Source organism: Pristis pectinata, chromosome 18 (genome assembly GCF_009764475.1).
Source record: "Pristis pectinata isolate sPriPec2 chromosome 18, sPriPec2.1.pri, whole genome shotgun sequence".
Classification (NCBI taxonomy): domain Eukaryota; kingdom Metazoa; phylum Chordata; class Chondrichthyes; order Rhinopristiformes; family Pristidae; genus Pristis; species Pristis pectinata.
The window spans coordinates 35,539,624-35,561,612 of NC_067422.1; the positions used below are offsets into that span (position 1 = coordinate 35,539,624).

Here is a 21,989-nt window from a genome sequence, read left to right on the forward strand (position 1 = left end):
TAGTTAGACTGCACATGGAGTATTGTGTTCATTTCTGGTCGCCACACTATAGGAAGGACGTGGATGCTCTTGAGATAGTGCAGAGGAGATTCAGCAGGATGGTGCCTGGAGTGGAGGACTGTAGTTATAGGGACAGGCTAGGCTAGTTTTCCCTGGAGCAAAGGAGTTGTAAGGGTGACCTGATAGAGGTATATAAAGTTATAAGAGGCATAGAGACAGAGACGTGGGATAGAGACTGGTAGGTGCTAAGTGGAACCAGATGAAAGGGGCTGATGGGCAGATGAGGAGAGGGAGAGGAGATGGGATGGGAAAGGTGAACTAAGTGAGAAGGAACCTGTGTGGTCAGGTGAGTGGATGTGCGAAAAGAATGGCAGGGGGTGTGGATTACCTGAAAATGGATAATTCAACATTCACACCATTGGTTTGCAAACTACCCAAGTGGAAAATGAGATGTTGTTCTTCCTGGAAATTGCAAATGTATATTAAGGGATAAATAGTGGCCAAACGCACTGGAGATTGGAGAAAGCTGCTGAAGGGAGATAGGCAGCTACCAGTGCCGGAATCTGGTAAGTATGGGAATGATTAGGGGAGAGGTGAATACCCCCCCCCCCCCACACACACTTATACCCCTCTCCTTTTGATCCTATTTTTGCCCACTTTCCCTTATACCCCCCCTCCCAAACCCATCTTCATCCCTCTCCTCCTTCTGATTCCATCCACTCGCCCCACACACACACACACACACACATGTTCCTCCCACCACCCCCCCCCCCCCCAAGTTCTGGTTCCAACTATCATTCACCTCTCCCCTAATGAATCCCATTCTCACCTCCTTTACTTATCAGAATCCAGCCCTGGTAGTGCTTGGTGTTCCAGCTTATCTCCCTCCGGCAGTTGTCTCCTAGTCCCCTCCCTCCATCTGTTTTTTCTTTCCCTTTGTCTCCCTCCATCTATCATTCACCTGTGACTGTCTCCCAACTCCACCCCCACTCCCCTCCCTGCCTGTCATTTTACACCCCTCCTCAGTCCACCAATCACCTTGCACTCCTATCCCACCACTCCCCTTCTCCACTTTGTACTGGCCATCTCACCTCCTGATGCAGGGTTTCAACCCAACATGTTGACAGCTCCTCTCCTCCCACAGACACTGCTCAACCTGCTGAGTTCTTCCAGATTGTTTGTTACACTATTACCCGGTCAGTTCAAGGAAAACTCGATCTGCAACTGCTCCTGGATCTGATATTGAAGACCAGTGGGATTTGAGAAAGTGTGAGAAATTGATGTGTGCTGAGATCAAGAAGGGCAGTGTGTAAATGCAAGTTCATTCTTTTAATTCTTTCAAGTGAGCATTAAAACCAGTTTGCATATTTGAGAAGGGAATTATCGAAGGAGCAGTCACCTTTTAAGGCAATGTTTCCAACAATGCTGGGATTCTTTTTAAAATGCTCAACCTCATTTCTAAAATTTAAAGTTGCAGATGAAAGTTGATGACTAATGAAAGGTATGCCAGGGAGAGCAGGTGGTACCAGAGCCAGACTTTACACTCACCACCGAGTTAACTGTATATACTGTTCCTAGTAAACAGGTCAGAACAGATGTTAAGATAAAGGGATCTCATCCAAAGTATTAACATCTGTTCTCTCTTCATTGGAGCTGAATCACCTGCTGGGCCACCAGCATTTTTCTTCTTCTATTTCAGGTTTTAAGTAAAAGCCTGTTCATCAAGAACAATCGTTTTCCAGCTAGCCTCTTCATTCCCGAGACAGGAACTGGTCGATTAACTGCCACAAAAACAATGTAGTAAATAACCACTTTTGCATTGCCGAAATTGTCCCCATGCTAGCCTTTATGACTACAACAGCCCAAAGACATGGATGATGCTATCTAATGCAAGTCTTAAAACTCTTTATTTCAATTCATATGTAAAAATGAATGTAATGAAAGTTGTTCATTTGTTTTAGCTTTGTCCCTTTGCAATTTTGCATTATCAAAGACAAACGGCAAGCATAACATTTGCAGCAGGTTGCTCGCTGTGGCCTTTAAGATCCTCACAGTAGATGTCAGATTGCATAATTCTGTTTTTTTAACAGAATTAAGACTTGGATTTCAGCCAGTACGATTAGCACATATTCCAGAATCAATCAAACCAATACAAACAAAAATGAAAGAATCTTAGCTATAAAATTTTAAATGATCTTTGGAAAGTGTTTGAGACTTACCTCCCTAAAACCAGATGGATCACCTTGCCAAGGCTGTATCAGTCACTATCTTTATTGAGCAGCCAAGCAGACCTGAGGGGCTAACTGGGCAACTCCTGATACTATTCCTTATGTTCTCAATGACCTCAAGTGATTCACAGCCTATTAAATATTATAATCAGCAACACAAAAGACTGCAGTCGCTGGAATCTGAAGCAAAGACAAATGCTGGAGGAACTCAGCAGTTCAGGCAGCATCTGTAGAAGGAAATGGACAATCAACGTTTCAGGTCGAGACCCTTCATCTACTTTAGTTACTGTATTATAGAAAAAAAACAGCTAATTTGCATAGCAAAAGTCCTCCAAGCAGCAATAGCCAAATAGTGCATATTATAAGGGTCAAGACACTGGAGAGAAATCAATGAACTTGTTAAAAACAATGCTGTGGGATTATTTGTATTCGCCATTCATTTAGTTTTTACACCCAAAAGACGGCACTCCTTATATTGCAGCGCCCACTCAATAGCGCACTGGATTGTTACCTAGATTTTCTGCTCAAAAGTAGAGTAAGATTTGAAGCCACCACCTTTTCACTAAGAAGCAATCTGCTTCCACTGAGCCAAGAATTTCTACTGTTCATACTGATGAGGAAAACCATTGGTTCTTAACAAAAAAAAATCCCTTGATTATTTGAGTCAAAAATTATCAGGGCTGAAGCCCATAATATTGTAGTATTGTCTATTGATACATTAATTGTGCCATTGCATTTGGCAATCAATGCCTTGCAACTAAAACCAAGTATGCAAAGCAAAATAGATCTTAAGAGGGTCTGTAAACTCAAAACAAACTGATGACATTGTAGACGCAATGTGTCAAATCTAATGTGAGCATCAACATGCAAAAAAATCAATGAAACAAATGCATGAAGAAAAATGAGAGACTGAGGCAGAAACCTCTGATGAGTAGACAGATTAAGCAACCATCCCCATCTGAGTGGTGTGTGTGGGAGTTTGCTCAAGCCTAGGTATTGTTACACATGAGCATTCATTCAACTATTATTAAAACCTCCTACCTTTACTAAACGCAGTGCTGCTTTCCATATAGTGTCTACATTATTGTTTTTCTTCCCTGTTTTTGTTTTAAATTGCTTTTGAAAATTACAAGCACCAATCACCATTCGATTTTATTTGAATCACAGAATGTCCCATCTGTGAAATTTTACTGTTCAAGCCAACATTAAAAAAATAGAATCAGAAATATTGCCAAAAACTCCAGCCATTCTGGTCTCCTTTTCCTCCCCAATCCAACCCTGCAGTGCCATTTTAAGGGGTGGTATGCTGCAACATTAAACCACCCCTTTAGTCCCGGTGTTTAAGTAGTTCCAAACTTAAAACCAAAATATGCCAATGGCGTAAAAGTTACAGAACGATTTTTCTTAGAAAATCCTGCAACACGCAGGGCAACTAGATTGCAGTGAGGTTATCCTTTTGTTGATGAGACAGAAAAGACAACAGAAAACTCTTAGGAAACATTTCTTGCAAGTGAATGAGAAAGAGCGATTATTATAAGATTCCACAAGAACAGTCAATGCTAATACAGTAAAACTCCGCTAATCTGCTGTCCGACCCTTCAGAAATCCCAATGCTTCAGCATCTGGCTCACCAGGTTGTGTTTGCAGTTTCCATTCATCCAGGCCCTGGCTCCCGCGCTCCCTTCCTACTTGCCACGGCCCCGGCTCCCTGTACTCCCTGTAAACTCACCTGGTTCTGTTGACCACCTTCCTTTGAAATTTACCTGGTTCTCTTCTCTGTGCTCCATTGAAACTTACTGGCTTACTTTTTTTTCAAAAAGTAATGAATTTGAATATTAATAAACTGAAGCCAGTTTATTAACTGGAATATCAATAAACATTCATTAGTCTGGAAAAGATTCTGCTAGTCTGGCACCACCAAAGTCCTGAGAGCACTGGATTAACAAAGCTTTACCGTATGGAGCAGGCTGACACTGTTACAGAAATATTAAATCTTAATTTAAAACAAACCATCTTGGGATTTTTCTGTTTCTTCTCAGGGCAGCCAGCTCCATAGCTCAATTGGCCTTTTGTTGGTTATGAATCAGAATTTTGATCAGGATGCATCTTTTATTCTATGCATCTTTCAGCAGAAAAACTATGGAGGACATGAGCTTTTTATTTTTAAAGCTGGAGTACTTTGTTCAAACTAGGTTGTTTGCCTGAATGAGAGAATCAAATGTTCTTCTGAAAGCTCCTTTACAAATGGTTGCAACTTCAGCTACAATCATGTTACCCAGTTAGCCTAGTCCACCACATTTACTCTAGCAGTAGATCACCAGATCTTTGTGACAATTGACTTTAACCAATGCCTCCTAACTCCAAAGTCGCAGGAGTGAGTCGTTATGAAACAATGCAAGCCTCCAACAGAATCAATGATAAACATCCACTGGCAATTTGAATTCCTTGAAGGTGTAGAAAGAGATATCTCCGTTATCCACCACAGCAAACACGACAGGAACTTCACCGCTTTGAAAAGCTAGCTTCTTCATCACACGCAAGTCTGGCACAGGTCCATCAAAGCTGCAGAAAGATCAGGCCAAAAGGAGGAAACATGAAAAACACATTCCTGCATTTGTGGTACACCTTTCACTAACCCAGGAAGCCTGAAAGAGCTTTAGTCAATTAAATATTTCTGAGGTACAATCACTATTATAAACATGGGAAACAAAGGAGCCAAATTTGTGCACCTCCCACAAAACAGCAGCATGACAGTGATCTGTTTCAGTGTGGTTGCTTGGACGATAGATATTAGCCGGGATACTGGGATAATTTTCTTGCTCTTCAAAATAATCCCAAAAGGATCTTTAAGGAATAGCTGAAAAGACAGGAGGAACCTCAGTTCAAAATCTTAACACCAGCTGATTTTATGCTCAAATCTATAAAGAGGCTTGAACCTACAATCTCCTGCTACCAACTGAGCCTTAGCTTACACATTAGGAACCAGAGAATTTATATCAAGCAAGGACATGAAGCTTCATGAAATCATGGCAAAGGAAAGTCCAACTGGGATACAGCTGTAACATTAAGGGAATTTGGATCGACGCACCCTTGGCCCAGTAAAACTCATGGCCCATCCTCTTGTACAGTCAAACACTAGATATTACAGGCAAAGGACAAGGAAGCATGCAGTAATGTGGGCTATAAGGATTACTTCTTGCTCATCTTTCCATAAACATTTAGAAGGAAAGTTTGCCCAGTTTGCTATTTATAGCCAAATCATACACAAAGTAATAAACAGTTAATCTTTGAGCTAGGTTAACTACAACAAGCAAGGAACTGCAGATGTTTTATTGATGTTTGTTGAGGGATAAATAACTGGAAGAAATCCCTGCTCTTCTTCAACCAATGCGGTGAATTTGGTACATTCACCTGCAAGAGAAGCTGGAGCCTTTATTTACTGTCTCAAAGCTGGCACCTCCAATGATGCAGCATACTCTCTATCGCATTGTGAATTTCAGCCCTCAACTGATTGAAGTGGGCGTTGTAACCATTGCATTCTGACTCAAAAGCCAAGTGCTACCACTGAGTCAAGGCTTCAATGACCAGTTGCAATGGACAACAATAAAGAACACCAACAAAGGCAGGCCATCCCAAATGGTATCCTCTTGTACAGTCATTTACCGGATTCTATGGAATCAAAAAGGGAAAATTATTGATTCTTCAAACTAAAGTAGCCAGAAGCAGAATCCCCATCACGGTAGTGTCGTGGTTAGCGTAACGCTATTACAGCAACAGCGACCCGGGTTCAATTCCGGCCGCTGTCTGTAAGGAGTTTGTACGTTCTCCCCGTGTCTGCGTGGGTTTCCTCCGGGTGCTCCGGATTCCTCCCACATTCCAAAGACGTACCGATTAGGAAGTTGTGGGCATACTATGTTGGCGCCAGAAGCATGGTGACACTTGCGGGCTGCCCCCAGAACACTACGCAAAAGGTGCATTTCATTGTGTGTTTCAATGTACATGTGACTAATAAAGAAATCTTAATTTGTTTGGAGGCTGAGATACTCCTGTCTGTGAGCAGACTTGTTCTTCAGTCAGTGGCCTGCTCAGTCAGAGGCTTGAATCTACGTTCATCAAACTACAGGTTCTAGGTACCTTTTGTTCAAGTATCAACTTGTTCACTCAAGTCATGAGGACCTGACCCACCACCCACACTCACTGCCTCTGTTCACTCACTTTAACCAAGCTGCTCAGAGGTCCGACTGAGCAGGCTCTGCAAAGTCCTCTAATGAAGCAGGATGGGCACGAGCAGTGCCCAGACCTCAGCTGGCAGATCCTAAGGCACTACTCACACACTGCCTGGACAACCTTTTGCCAGCTTACTGCGATCTCAAGCCTTTGAACTGTTTTTAAATATGAAAAACACTATGATGCTGGAGGAACTCAGCAGGCCAGGCAGCATCCGTGGAAAAAAGCAGACGGTCAATGTTTCGGGTCAGGACCCCTCTTCAGGACTGAAAGTAGGAAAAGGGGAAGCCCAATATATAAGAGGGAAAAGCAGGGTAGTGATAGGGATCCTATCTTCAGTCCTGAAGAAGGGTCCTGACCCAAAACGTTGACCACCTGCTTTTCTCCACGGATGCTGCCTGGCCTGCTGAGTTCCTCCAGCATCATAGTGTTTTTCATCGAGATTCCAGCATCTGCAGTCCTTTGTTTCTCTGTTTTTAAGTATCTCTGGTGCTCATTGAAAAACAGTAATCTCAAATAAAAAAGTGTATTGGTATTAGAAATTAATTAAAATGGTTAAATACAAGAATATAAACCACTTATCTTTTAACTCATGCTCAATGACCTCATTCAAATGGATGGCCAGCATAAAGCCAAGGAGCGAAGTTCAAAGTGCATGCAGCCCCTTGCTTTAATAGGTCAGTCCTCCACTGCTGAACCCAGGGCAAGTCAGACTCATGTGATTCAATGCACGGGCACAGAAGGCACAGTCACTGACTCACAAGGGGGACACAGCTGGCAGTCCTCTATACAATCCTCAATCGGAGGCAAGTACAATTTGATCCTTAAAGTAGGGTTTCAATCACTAGCATGCGTGCAAATTTACAGTAAATACTATGTGGCTGAATCATAGGGAGGGATGTGAAATCTTCCTGAATAGCATTGGCAGAAAGAAGAAGTCTGGATAATTTGCAAATTTGAAAGCAGACATCAACAAGGATGCATCTTAAAAAAAACTCACCTTCACTTTTAATAATGGCTTTATATATATATATATATATATATATATATATATATATATATATATATATAAAATAAAATTTATAATGTAATATGAAGCTTTCTGTGGGCTGCATAATTCTACCATAAGAATGCAAAAGGGAAAGACTATTAACCCTTGTGAAATCCACGTGCTATACAAGGGGTGATGTAAGATAAGAATGCACGTCCCAATTAGTGACCAAGTTAACTAGCTTATCGACTTTGGTCTTGTTAATGTGTCCACTAGTCACCTGTAATAGATTTTATACAACTAATTTGCAATTATATGACACCTTTGAAAGAAACAGTTCCACGATATTTAAAGATTCAACACATTGTCATGCAAATACCTGCAAACACACATCCTTGAAAAGGGTTTCCCGGGATGGGTTTTGCGGAATTTTGCCACAGTATCAGCTTGGTACACGTCAAAGGAAATCTTGATGCCTTCGGATGTTTCTTGCAACCTGGGCAGCACAATTACAAAGCAAAACCTCACACTCAAACAGATAAGGAACAGCACACACCTTTTACTAAGTCAGGATACCCAAAATCATTTTTGGCCACTTTAAAGAACAGCTGCATGCCAAATTGGGAAGTTCTTAGGGCTCTTATCCTGGAAGCATGCAGTAATGTGGGCTAAAAGGAGTACTTTCTTACTCATCTCTCCGTAAACATTTAGAAGGAGAGTTTATCCAGTTTGCTATTTATAGCCAAATCATACAAATAAAGTAATAATAGATTTTACAATTTCACTGCAAGGAGAACTTTTGATATATAGTTAATCTTACAAGCTGGGTTAACTGCAACAAGCAAGAAACCGCAGATGTTTTTATTGATGTTGGTTGAGGGATAAATAACTGGAAGAACTTCCTGCTCTTCTTCAAACAATGCAGTGAATTTACTACATTCACCTGCAAGAGGAGCTGCAGCCTCTATTTACTGTCTCATCTAAAAGTTGACACCTCCAGTGTTGCAGCATACTCTCTATTGCATTGTGAATGTCAGCCCTCAAGTCATTGAAGCGGGACTTGTAACCATAGCATTCTGACTCAAAGGCCAGGTGCTACCACTGAGCCAAGGCTTAAATGGTCTGTTGCAATGGACAACAATATTAGAATATTCTAAAGGAAAATTTGGATTCGGGTCAGGTTGAGCCAAACCATGCTGGCTCAGGACAATACTTCATCCAGGTCAGGATGATTTCCTTAGTTTCTAAGGAACATGGGGCCTCCATTCTTGATCAATGTGTAGCAACTTAGCAAATCTTTTCTTCTGCTCCTCTGCAAATGCCTTTATGTCCAGTCAGTTTAAACATGGAAAGGTTGAGTACTCAAGCTTGTGTCAGGTTGTATTTTAATTTTATGGCCAAAAAGAGCTCAAGCTTTTTGTGCTTGAAGGCACTACTGCAAGATATTGCTGAATGAAACTTCTGGGAGCTGGCGTGGTCCCAATGGGTTGAATGGTCTTCTTCCAAGCCATAGAAGGATGGTTTACTTCCTCCATCCCATTACTTACAAGTCCCTTAGACTGAGAAGCCCAAGATATGGTTTTGTCCTCCTCTACATTGTCTCCAGTTAACCTTCTTGTATAGCACAGACCACCAACTGCCCGTTTTAATTAACAAAACATTCCCGAGACACTTTATGGTAAAATGTCATCTGACTAAAGATCTGAGTTATAGAAAGGGTCTGAAAAACAGATGAGGTAGATAAAGAAGAGAATGGATTTATGGAGGCATGGAGCCCTGGTGGTTGAAAACAAGAGTTTGCCGATGATGAGGAGAAAGAAGATAGACAGTGGAACAGAAAGCACAGGGACAGGTTTCAGGGCTAGAGGAGGTTACAGAGATTAGGTGACAGGTTCAGTCTGAGAAAGGAGCAAACAAAAAAGTGGTAGACAAGCTGAAGTTTATAGAGAAGGATGGCACGTCATCACGTCACTGCAAAGGGGAGGTCTGTCGATGTCAAAGGTATGTAGCAGGGGAGCAGAGGGTACATTACAGAATGGAAACAGGGAACTTTTATCATGGGGAGGATATGGAGTTGGATGTTCATTGTGGTCCAAATTGGAAAAAAGTTGTTAATTGCTTTCAACACACACAAAATGCTGGAGGAACTCAGCAGGTCAGGCAGCATCTATGGAGGGAAATAAACAGTCGACGTTTCGGTTTGAGACCCTTCATCTGGACTGGAAAGGAAGAGGGTAGAAGCCAGAATAAAAAGGTTGGGGGGAGGGAGGGGAGCACAAGCTGGCAGGTATAGCGGTCACCCAATCTGCGTCGGGTCTCACTGAAGTAGAGGAGACTGCACCGGGAGCACCAGATGCAATAAATGACACCCTCGGATTCACAGGTGAAGCGGTGCAGCCCTCACCAGCATCTCCTCCATTTCCCGGACGTCTGCCCTCACCCCATTCCCCCCTCCCGACATAACAGGGACAGGGTTCCCCTTGTCCTCACCTACCACCCCACTAGCCTCTTCATCCAACACGTCATTCTCTGCAACTTCTGCCACTTCCAACAGGATCCCACCATCATAAGAACATAAGAAAAAGGAACATTTCTGGCCCATCGAGCCTGCTCTGCCATTCAATAAGATCATGGCTGATCTGACCATGGACTCGGATCCATCTACCTGCCTTTTCCCCACAGCCCATAATTCCCCTACTATGCAAAAATCTATCTAACTGTGTCTAACTCGTATTTAATGAGGTAGCCTCCACTGCTTCCCTGGGCAGAGAATTCCATAGATTCACTCTGTCTGGGAAAAGCAGTTTCTCCTCATCTCCATCTTAAATCTATTCCCCCAAATCTTGAGGTTATGACCCCTGGTTCTTGTCTCACCTACGAGTGGAAACAACCTTCCTGCCTCGATCTTATTATCTAAATTATCCCTTTCATAATTTTATATGTTTCTATAAGATCTCCTCTCATCCTTCTGAATTCCAGTGAATATGGTCCTAGGCAACTCAATCTCTCTTCATAGGCTAACCCCCCTCAACTCCGGAATCAATCTGGCGTACCTCCTCTGCACCGCCTCCAAAGCAAGTATATCTTTTCTCAAGGAGACCAGAACTGCAGGCAGTACTCCAGGTGCGGCCTCACCAGTACCCTGTACAGTTGCAGCATAACCTCCCTGCTCTTACATTCAATCCCTCCAGCAATGAAGGCCAACATTCCATTTGCCTTCTTGATAACCTGTTGCACCTGCAAACCAACCTTTTGCGATTCAAGCACAAGTACTCCCAAGTCCCTCTGCACAACAGCATGCTGCAATCTTTCACCGTTTAAATAATAATCTGATCTTCTACTTTTCCTTCCAAACTGGATGATCTCCTATTTACCAACATGGTATTCCATCTGCCAGATCCTTGCCCACTCATCCATATCTCTCTGCAGACTCTCCGCATCCTCTGCACAATTTGCTTTTCCACTCAATTTAGTGTCATCAGTAAACTTAGATTCGCTGCACTCGGTCCCCTCTTCCAAATCATTAATGTACATCGTGGAGGTTGCGGACCCAGCACCGACCCCTGCGGCACCCCGCTCACCACTGATTGCCAACCAGAGAAAGACCCATTTATCCCAACTCACTGCCTTCTGTTGGTTAACCAATCCTCTCTCTATGCTAATATATTACCCCAATTCCATGCATCCTCATCTTATGGATAAGTCTTTTATGCAGCACCTTATCGAACACTTCCTGGAAATCCAAGTATACAACATTCACCTGTTCCCCTCTATCCACTGCGCTCATTATATCCTCAAAGAACTCCAGTAAGTTTGTCAAACAGGACCTGCCCTTCCTGAATCAATGCCGTGTCTGCCTGATGGAACCACTTCTATCCAGATGTCTCGCTATTTCTTCTTTAATGATGGCCTCAAACATTTTCCCAACTACAGATGTTAAACTAACTGGCCTATAGTTACCTGCATTTTGGCTACACCCTTTTTTTAAACAGTGATGTGACATTCACTGTCTTCCAATCCGCCGGGACCTGCCCAGAGTCCAGAGAATTTTGGTAAATTATCACAAACGCCTCTACTAAAACTTCTACCATTTCTTTCAGTACCCTGAGATGCATCCCATCAGGACCAGAGGAATTGTCTACCTTTAGACCCACTAGTTTGCTCAGCACTACCTCTTTAGTGACAGCGATTGTATTGAGGCCCTCACCCCCCATCACATCCATAACATCTCTCTTTGGCATATTAGATGTGTCCTCCACCTTGAAAACTGACAAAAGGTCTCAGCTATTTCCACATTACCCAATATTAATTGCCCCTTATCTTCCAAGGGACCTACATTCACTTTAGCCACCCTTGTCTGCTTTATATAGTTATGAAAACTTTTACTATCCATTTTTATATTTTGTGTTAGTTTACTTTCATAATCTATCTTCCCTTTCCTTATTCCTTAGTGGTTCTTCATCGCTTTTTAAAATTTTCCCAATCTTCCAGTTTCCCACTACTCTTGGCGACTTTGTATGCATGAGCTTTTAGCTTGATGCCTTCTTTTATTTCCTTAGTTATCCAAGGCTGGCTCTCCCTCACTGTCCTTGCTTTTAACTGGAATATACTTCTGTTGAGCACCGTGAAAAATCTCTTTGAAAGTCTTCCACTGTGTTCCCAGTCCACGCTAGCCAATTCCTCCCTCATCCCATTGTAGTCTCCCATGTTTAGGCATAATGCACTGATTTTAGGTCGAACTATTGCACCCTCCACTTGTATGAGAAGTTCAATCATACTGTGATCACTCTTTCCAAGAGGATCCCTAACTACAAGATCATTAATTTTACCTGTCTCATTACACAGGACCAGAACTAAGATAGCATTTCCCCTTGTAGGTTCATTAACATGCTGTTCAAGAAAGCTATCACAGATGCATTTTATGAAGTCCTCCTCAAGACTGCCTCAACCTACTTGATTCACCCAATCGATGTTGAAGTCCCCCGTGACAAATGCCGTTCCATTCTTATATGCGTCAAATATTTCTTGGTTTATTGCCTATGCCACTGTGATGTTATTATTCAGGGGTCTACAGACAACCCCCACCAATGATTTTTTTTCCCTTTGCTAGTCCCAATCTCTACTGCTCCCTACATCGTCTCACTATCGCCCTGATCTCATCCTTAATTAAGAGTGCTACCCCACCTCCCTTACCTTCCTGCCTATCCTTCCGTATTACCTGATACTCCTGGATATTTAATTCCCACTCATCTCCACCTTGCAACCACGTTTCTGTAATGGCCACTAAATCATATCCCTTTGTACTGATCTGTGCCACAAGTTCACTGACCTTGTTTTGAATACTATAGGCGTTCACATATTACCTCCCCTACACTTTCCGCAGAGATCGCTCTCTCCGCGACGCCCTCGTCCACTTGTTCCTCCCCACCAACGACCCTCCTGGTACTTATCCCTGCAGCCATGTGAAGTGCTACACCTGCCCCTACACCCCCTTCCTCACCTCCATTCAGAGCCCTAAACAGTCCTTCCAGGTGAGACAAGGCTTCACCTGTGAATCCGAGGGTGTCTTTTATTGCATCCGGTGCGGCCTCCTGTACATCAGAGAGACTCAACGCAGACTAAGCGACCTCCTCGTTGAGCACCTTCGCTCCATCTGCCACAAAAGCAAGGATCTCCTGGTGGCCAGCTCAGTTCCACTTCCCATTCCCATACTGACGTGTCTATCCACGGCCTCCTCTACTGTGGCACTGAGGCCAGGCGCAGGTTGGAGGAACAACACCTCATATTCCGCCTTGGGAGTCTCCAACCTGACGGCCTCAACATCGATTTTCCTAACTTATGGTAACCCCCTCCCCTGTTCTCCCCACTTTGTTTTCCCTCATTCCTGTGGCTCCCTCACCCCTCCCCACCCTCGTGACCTGCCCATCTATTCCCCACCTCCTGCCCTTTATTCCACGGTCTACTGCCTCTTCCTACGGGATTCCTTCTTCTTCAGCCCTTTCCCTCTTCTACCTAATACCGTCTCAGCTTATTACATCACTCCCTTTCATGACCCCTCCCCCCCCACCAAATGACCTTACCTATCACCTGTCAGCTTATGCTCCTCCCCCTGTCCTGACCCTTTCAGTCTGGCTTCTGCCCTTTCCTTTCCAGTCCTGGTGAAGGGTCTCAACCTGAAACGTCGACTGTTTATTTCCCTCCACGGATGCTGCCTGACCTGCTGAGTTCCTCCAGCATTTTGTGTGCGTCGCTCCAGATTCCAGAATCTCGTGGAAGGGCCAGCAGTTTGTAGAAGATGGATGGACTGGCAGAAAGGTGCCCAGAATGACACACAATATTGGAGGAATATCCTAATTAAGTAAGCAATCAAAAGCACAAGGCCGTGTCCATCTCTGCTGTTGTAGCAGAAGATGCGTCACTGATTAACACATCAATGAAGCGCAATAAATCTCAAGAATCAAGAGAACATAATGTAATGTTCAGTGACAACTTACCAAGGTGTTTTATCCAAGATGTGTGCAGACTCCATGATGGAAGTGCGTTGTTGAATTTCTCCTTTGGGAGAAGAAAGTAATAGATGAAAAGGAAAGTCATGTATTTATCTACTAGTTTTCACTATCTAGGGATGTTCCGAAACACCTTCCATCCAATTAACAGCCATGGGCAGATAATCTGGTTTTAATGATGTTGGTGTAAAAATAATGACAAGCCAATCAAAAATAACACTCCTGCTCTTTGGGATTGTGCCGTGAGACCTTTTACATTTATCCATCTGGGGCAAATAAGACCTTGTTCGCATCTCTGCAAGGCAGCACACTTCCAAAACTTAGAACTGTAGTGTCTGCCTGGAGCCATGGTCAAATCTCCAGTGGGACATGAACCGTGAACTGTTCAACAAGAGATGTGAACGGTACTAAATGAGCCATGACTGATAACCAGTTTAGTCTACTCGAAAGCAGCAATATCTTTCTGACTGGCATCATGTTGTTGGCATTAATTTGGGTTTTAAGCAGCCAAGAATTGTTCTGGCACTGTTTAAAATGTGCTGTGTGGAGCAGTTCCTTATTGCCATTTTACACAATGAGGCCTGAATTCATCCTAATTACAGCAACTTTTATTATGGTTTATTCAAGTGCCAAAACAAAAATCAAAACATTTATCATATTAAGTCAAAAGAATTTAAGAATAAAAACAGGAATTCCAGGAATACCCAACAGGTCATGCAGATCTCTGGAAAATAAATAGAAAAGACAGTGCTGCTTGTCAGTGACCTATTCATTAGCACTGGAAAAGGATTACAGAAGTAGCAGGTATTAAGAAAGTCAAGAGACAGGGAAATGAGGGGGGGTGGGGGTGGAGGCAAGGGGAAAGTGGGGGGTGGGGGAGGGAATAAAAAGGAAGCTCCTCCATCTCTTCAATACAGCAAAATGGCAAGAGAAATAAAAAAAAAGATGGTGATGGTGTAAAGCAAAAAGAGTTGGTAATGGGATGCAAAGAAAAAAAAAAGATGGAACTAGAGTACAACGGCCTCAAACATAAATATTACCAAAAGCAACAATACAAAAAAGTGGGGACAATAGCTAGCTGTCGTCAATAAACAGCTGAAGTGCTAATAGAGACCGCAATTAGAGTAGAGAATTTAAGAGACAGGCAACGAAAAAAAACCTCAGGATAACGTTTAAGGAGCAACAAGTGGAGGGATTCGGCAAAGCAGTTATTCATCTGCATTCAGTCTCACAGGAGACGGCATCCGAGCACCAATTCAGAATGCTGAACTAAAGAGAAAGTAAAAGCAAATCGGAGAGATTGGAGGTCGGAGCCAGAAGGGAGGAGGCAAAAGGGCAGTTATTGCACCTCCAATGCTAGCATCGTAGAAAGAGAGGGACGTGTGGTGGTGACCAAGGAGTTCTTTACTGAATGCTGGGCAGGGAGGAAAGGAAATTGTTGCTGGTATCATGCTCCAGGTGGTTAAAATAGCTGAGGGTGATGCACTGAATCTGGAGGATGGTGAAATGGAAGGCAGGCACAAGGTGAACCCTGCCTATGGTTCAGGAAGGGCATGTAGGAAACAGAATGGCAATACTGCAGCCCCTGTAAACTGCAGATATTTTCAAAACTATTTGAGTCTTTCATTCTAATATGACCCACAGCTATCAGGATTGATGCCAACAAAGTATTGAGGGGCAGTATCCAATAGGCTCACATATTCATTGTAAAACTTCTATAAGAAATGGTCTCATTCTCCTGTCATATTATTGTGTAACCCACCAACCCCATCCCAGCAGGAGAGATAACCTGGCCAAGCATCGAAAGGGCTGGAGTCAGGCAATCCAACTCTTGATGTCAATGGCAATGCCAGCATTTATTTCCCACCCCCATTGCCCTCGAGAAGGCAATGGTGGGCCGCCTTCTCGAAATCCTACAGTGCTGTTGGGAAGCGACTTCCAGGATTTAGACCCAATGATCATGTCTTGGAAATATATCACCTGTTTTGCATCGTCACTGGGTCTAAACTCTGGAACTCCCTACCCAATACTTAAGTGGCCATGCCTTCACCAGAAGGACTGCAATGAGTCAAGATCTCAGCTCATCAGTACCTTCAAGGGCAATCTGGGATGGGGAATGCCAGCAACACCCAGATCCTGAAACTGAATACTGCCATTCCTTTTGTTTTTATTGTACTTTCAATTCAAGTTGGTGTACAACTTAGAAGGACCTGCAGACGGTGGTGTTCCTATGCACTTACTGCTCCGACCTTCTTGGTAATAGAGGTCACAGGTTTGGGAGATGCTGTCGGAGTAGCCCAAGTGAGTGAATGCAGTGCACTTTGAGATTGGACACACTGCAGCTACTGTGCATTGGTGGTGTAGGGAGTGAATCTTTAGGGTGGCGCGTGGGGTATAAAGCAAGCAGACTGCTTTATCCTGGACGATGTGGAGCTTCTTAAGTTGTTGGAGTTTCACATTTTCTATCACATTCATGTCTCGTGCCACATAGATCGTGGAAAGGCTTTGGGTGGCGAGTTACTCTGTGCAGGACACCCATCCTCTGACCTAGTAACTGGTCCAGGTGAGTTTCTGGTCAGGATGTTTACGGTGAGGACCTGAGATATGCAAGGCCATTGAATGTTACACTCTCTCATGCTGATGATCATTGCCTGGCATTTACTGTGCATGAATGCCACTTACCAGCCCCCGCCTGGGCATTGTCTAGGTCTTGCTGCATGCAAGTAATGCAGTGGTCATTTGCTGTGGAGTTGCAAGTGGAGTAGAATAGTTAGAAATGATCTGCCAAGACCACCCTCTGTATGGAAGCTTGGTCCTGACACAGCATTACTGAAAGACCCAACTTTCCCGTCACCCACCTTGTGAGCTGACTTGGCCTGGCTTTATAAGCGGTTCCACCTTATCCTTCCACAGGTGGGCTGGCAACTTTTTATTCCGGGCAGATTTCCATCTGAGCAGCTCCTTGTATTCCTTCCAGTTGGCACACTGTCTGACCCTCTTGTCCTTATTAATGTCAGTTTTGTGCTTGTTCTCTCTCTTCATTCTCTCTTTCTCTCTCTGCGACAACTTCTCATGCTTCTGGTTTATTTTCTGCTGCCACTTCGTTTCATCAGAAGATCGGCCAACCACGTTGGGTGGTAGGAGGGACTGGTCGGGCGCATTCAGCTTAGTCTGTGGACAGTCACGCCCGACGTTGGGGAACTTGAATCTTCTCGAAGTCCCACCTGGGCTTCCCAGCAGGGACAACACTCTCCCGTGAACTCCAGGGGGGAGATGCAACGGAGCCCAAGGACTCTTTCTGAAACCAACCCGTATGTTTCGGCTCGGCCTGTTGCCCACTCATGTTGGAACACCCAACACTGCTCTGTTGCAATTTCTCCCTATTGCTTTCTGGAGATACAGGGGTTGGTGTCCTGGCATCCTTCTCCGGGTCCTCACAAGTGGTATCCTGTTGGTGAAGCTCACACTGCTCCTCTCCTTCCTTAACCCTTTGCCCAGGTTCTGCCTCTTCAGGTTGATCAGAGTGGCTTTTCTTGGATCTAAAAGAGAGAGTTTTATTTGTATTAAGAAGTTCCTGGATAGATGAAAAACAGGTATACACCACTATCATAATGTACCATGAATATAGTCTCAATTCAAGAGGCTAAACTTAAAATACTAAGCCTCACAACGTCCAAATGTCAGGTCTCCTGAACTTATCGTAATTGTGTCAACCTGAGCTTAAGAAGAGCATGTTTGTGGCGTTGTATCTGTTCTTATTTGTTTGGATTAAAAGCTAGTGAATACTTGTGGGTTGGATGGGAACATTTAAACCAGGCGAATCCTGGAGATTGCTGAATATGGCAGTATCGGTTTTGAACAGGAAAGGCCACATCAACATGGGTCGTTGGCCCCCAGAGATCAGTGTGTGCACCTTTGTACAGAATAAGATAGACTCTAGACCTTGGCAATGAAGTGAGGGTGGGCCTTTGACCACAAGATCACATTGGGCTGACAAGTGCCAGTTTATCTGCAACTTGAAGCACAGAAAGGGATAGACATCAATCTAATGATCAATAGGGCAGTAGGGTTTTTTCCTCAACCATTACCAAAGAATGAGAGCAAGTAATTTAAATTTTGCAAGGGGAATTTGGCATTTTCTGAGGATCAATAAAAGTACTCTCTTTGTCCATATCCTTCATGTAAATGCACATCCTAGAACATGCAAATGATGGGAAGAAAACATTCTGCTTTGCATTTAAAAACATCCAAAATTAAGATAAATGCAAGAAAAGTTTTGATCAATGGAAAGAGGGTCTTTTAGTGACAATTTTGGGGAATGTCTAAATAATCACTGGAATTTCTGAAGTCACTATATATCAAACAGCAGCAGGATGTCAGACAAATGGGTTCATCTGATTCTTTTTGAAAGACCATTTCCAAACCTAATACCAATTTTCTTCACTTAAAGAGGACTGGCCTACAGCCAATGTTGGCTCAACGTTATGCATGGGTGAAGTATGTTTGACTGCATCGGTACAAAACACACAAGGATGCAAGGCTCTAAAATGTTTTTTTTGCAGATGGCAAATTAGTGGGGAGAGTATTTTTTTCCCACTAAGGCTATTTTCCAAGTTATATAGTTTGAAGAACTTGCAGACACACAATAACTCCTGCTAGAGTGCTCACTGCCAAAAGTCTCAGCATTAAAGCTTCAAAAAGCAAGCTGACACAAGAGAAAGATTTGGGATTAGTTTCTCTGCTCCATCGCTGTTATCCACTTGGGATACTCATCCGGATGCTAATATTTAGTGAGTACCCATGACAATGTTGGCAGGCTAACATGTCACGAAGCTAGCTATACCTGGGCACATATATTCCAGCAATCAGATAGCAATGAGGTGTGAAGGCAGGCAGAAGTAACAGGGTAGTCATCAAACAGGACAGGAGAATCCACAGCCAGTTCTCCTCTCCCAAGCAGAAAACAGTTTGCTGGAGGAACTCAGTGGATCGTACAGCACCTGTGGAGGACAGGAACTGTCATCATTTCGAGCCGAGACCCTACATCGGGGTCTCAACCCGAAACGTTGGCGATTTCTATCCCCCCTACAGATGCTGCTCAACCCACTGGGTTCCTCCAGCAGTTTGTTTTCTCTCTCCAGATTCCAGCGTCTGCAGTCTCTTGTAATGCCAGGCTTCCTTTCCCTAGCCCAAGGGTCTGGAGGTCAGTTCCTCCAATTGTCCTAAACGGTTAAGAAAATCTATTGTGTGCCTGTGTGCTTTAACTGATCAGGCTCCAGGGCAAAGTGACTCACTGGAGTAAGTTGTCCCATCTGTTGACCCACAGTAAACATCACCACCCAGTTGGAAGGCTGACAAGCACAAATCCAGTTACCAGCTGAGGGGAAATCCCCAGAATGATCTATTTAGTCACTGAAGCAGTTTGGTGACTGGAAACCATGCTGAAGCTTCTCCAAACAAGACGAGACCATCCAGAGAAGATAAACAGACAGATTTAACACAGAACTGGATCAAGGCTAGTTATACTCGTACATCTACTCCAGTTCCTAATGATGTTGCTTACCACGTTCCAGGGACAGGTTTATTCTTGAAGATGGGGATAAAATGGACATAGCAGCTAGCTTTGATTTGCAAACATACTGTGGCTGTGACTTCCTAAACTAGGACAAACCTTCCACATCACCCAGTCCACAAAATGCAACTAAAGAAGTGTGTAATGATAATCCAACTGATGGTGATTATGGCCCTCGTTAAACTAACTTGAACCAGTGACCCATTGTAACAAATATTTCATTCTGAGAAGCAAAGTTAGTTCGTCCCACTCCCTGTCCCAATGTTAACCTTGCATCGTGTTGGCTACAGCTTCGCTTCCTCTTCCGATGATGTTTGTCTGTGTCACTGCAAGAAGGATCCAAGTGTAGTTTTCGCTCATAAGAACTGCAAATTGTCCTAAAAAAAAGAGAACTTGTATTTATAAGGACCTTTGCACAAACTCAAGGCACTTTCCAGTCAATGCATTATTCTTGAACTGTACCAACTGTAGTTTAGAAAAAGCAGTACACACTTAAAGTAACATGATGACAAGTAAATCATCTGTTTCTGTTGTTAGTCCAGGACATCATGAGAACACTGAGTCGAAGATGGAGCCAGATAAAGGATTTAACATCTCATTAGTCAGTGATTAAAGAATGGTCTACCTTTCTGTTTTGTGCACTAACATGGATAACTTTTACATGTGCAGGGCAAGTTTTTGTTTACACAAAGAGTGGTGGGGGCCTGGAAGGCGCTGCCAGGGGTGTAGCAAGGGAAATACAATAGAGGTGTTTAAGAGCCTCTTAGATAGGCACATGAATGTGCAGAGAATGGAGGGATATGGACATTGTGTAGGCAGAAGGATTAGTTTAGTTAGGTGTTTAATTAGTTTGGCACAACATCGTGGGCCGAAGGGCCTGTTCCTGTGCTGTACTATTCTGTGTACCTTATTGTAGCACATGAAAAGCAGAATAATGACTGAGAGAAACTTTTACCTGGGATCAAACCGCATCACAATATAACCCAGTCTTTTCAAATGGCTGTAAACCTTTAGAAACAAAGAACAAAGTTCAAAGAATATTGTACAACACTACCTTCACCCAATGTAGAGTGGATTAAACGTCAGAAACAATGAATAGCAGCACCACAACAGTGTAGTGTCTAAATATATAAGGACTAAAAAAAAGGAATTTTCGATTATATTAAATGTTAACATTTAGGTCCCTATATTTTTAATCAAGTTGTGTGCAATGTTTCCAAAGCATAGAGTCAGAGCTAATTAGCATGGAAACAGGCCATTCAGCCCATCAGGTTAACCCCAACTATCAAACACCCATTTACACATCCCATTTTGCTCTTCTGACATTCCCAATCAACTGCCCGATTCATCCACACTAGGGACAATTTACAGTGACCAATTAACCTATCAACCCGCACATCTTTGAGATTCTGAGATGTGGGGGGTGGGGGGGGGGGGGGGGGGGGGGGGGCGGGGGGTGGTGGTGTGGGGCAGACCAGAGCACCAGAAGGAAACCCACATAACCACAAGGAGAACATGCAAACTCCACACAAACAGCACCAGAGGTCAGTCTACAACCAGGGTCATTTGAGCTACGAGGCATCAACTCTAATCACTGCTGCCCTCAAGAACTTTAATTCATTAATAATAGTGTTTTAATTAGAGTCATTTCTGCCAGAGAGGTATTAAATCTACATCTGCATCTCCATATTAATAAAAAACCTCCCAATGCATTGGGAGATATAGATACAGCAAGTCCAAGGGCAATGGATGGGTTGCTTGGGAGAAAGACTGGTTAACACAGGTTAAATGTTTGACTTGCTCAACCCAGGCACCTGGATTTCCTTTGCTACCCAGTTCTGACGAAATTCTTCATCCTGTCTCTCTACCCTCGGACACTGCCTGACATGCTAAGCGTTTCCAGTATTTTCTGTTATTACCCCTTTGTCCTCCAGTGTTTTACAAACAAGTTACTGCACTCATTGAATGGTGTGCACTTCTACCCATTAAGCTGCCCTGTTTAGACACGCCTCTTTTGATCCCCATTCTGTGCTGGGGTCGCAAACAGCTTCATTGCCCTTAGACAAGGGAGAGGCCAAAAATAAAAAGCCAGCTTCCCCCACTCCCTGAACACGATCAGTAACTGTTGCAAACAAGGACACAATCATACTCAGCAATAATATCTGTGGTCACAGAGTTATACAGCATGTAACCAGGCCCTTCAACCCAACTGGCCCATGCCAAACAAGGTGACTTCCTGAGCTAGTCCCATTTGCCTGTGTTTGCCCCACATCCCTTTAAACCTTTCCTATCCAAGTGCCTTTTAAATGCTGTAATTGTACCCACCTCTAACCACTTCCTCTGACAGCTTGTTCCATCTACTCACCACCATCTGTGTGAAAAATTTACCCCTCAAATAGCTTCAGGCAGCCTCATAAATAATGACCATCACATGAACAGTGGGAAATTGGGCTCAGCACCCACTA

General features: G+C 43.5%; 1 protein-coding gene across 1 annotated transcript in view; it reads right to left on the reverse strand.

The window, feature by feature from the left end:
• Positions 1-1,658: 1,658 nt before the first annotated feature.
• Positions 1,659-21,989, reverse strand: part of tsen54 (TSEN54 tRNA splicing endonuclease subunit) — a 29,267-nt gene continuing 8,936 nt past the window's right edge. The window contains 7 exon segments of the mRNA XM_052033346.1: positions 1,659-4,790; positions 7,826-7,942; positions 13,941-14,001; positions 16,811-17,113; positions 17,145-17,491; positions 19,794-19,901; positions 20,480-20,532. Coding sequence (XP_051889306.1) covers positions 4,640-4,790; positions 7,826-7,942; positions 13,941-14,001; positions 16,811-17,113; positions 17,145-17,491; positions 19,794-19,901; positions 20,480-20,532 — 1,140 coding nt within the window. The 3' untranslated portion in view covers positions 1,659-4,639.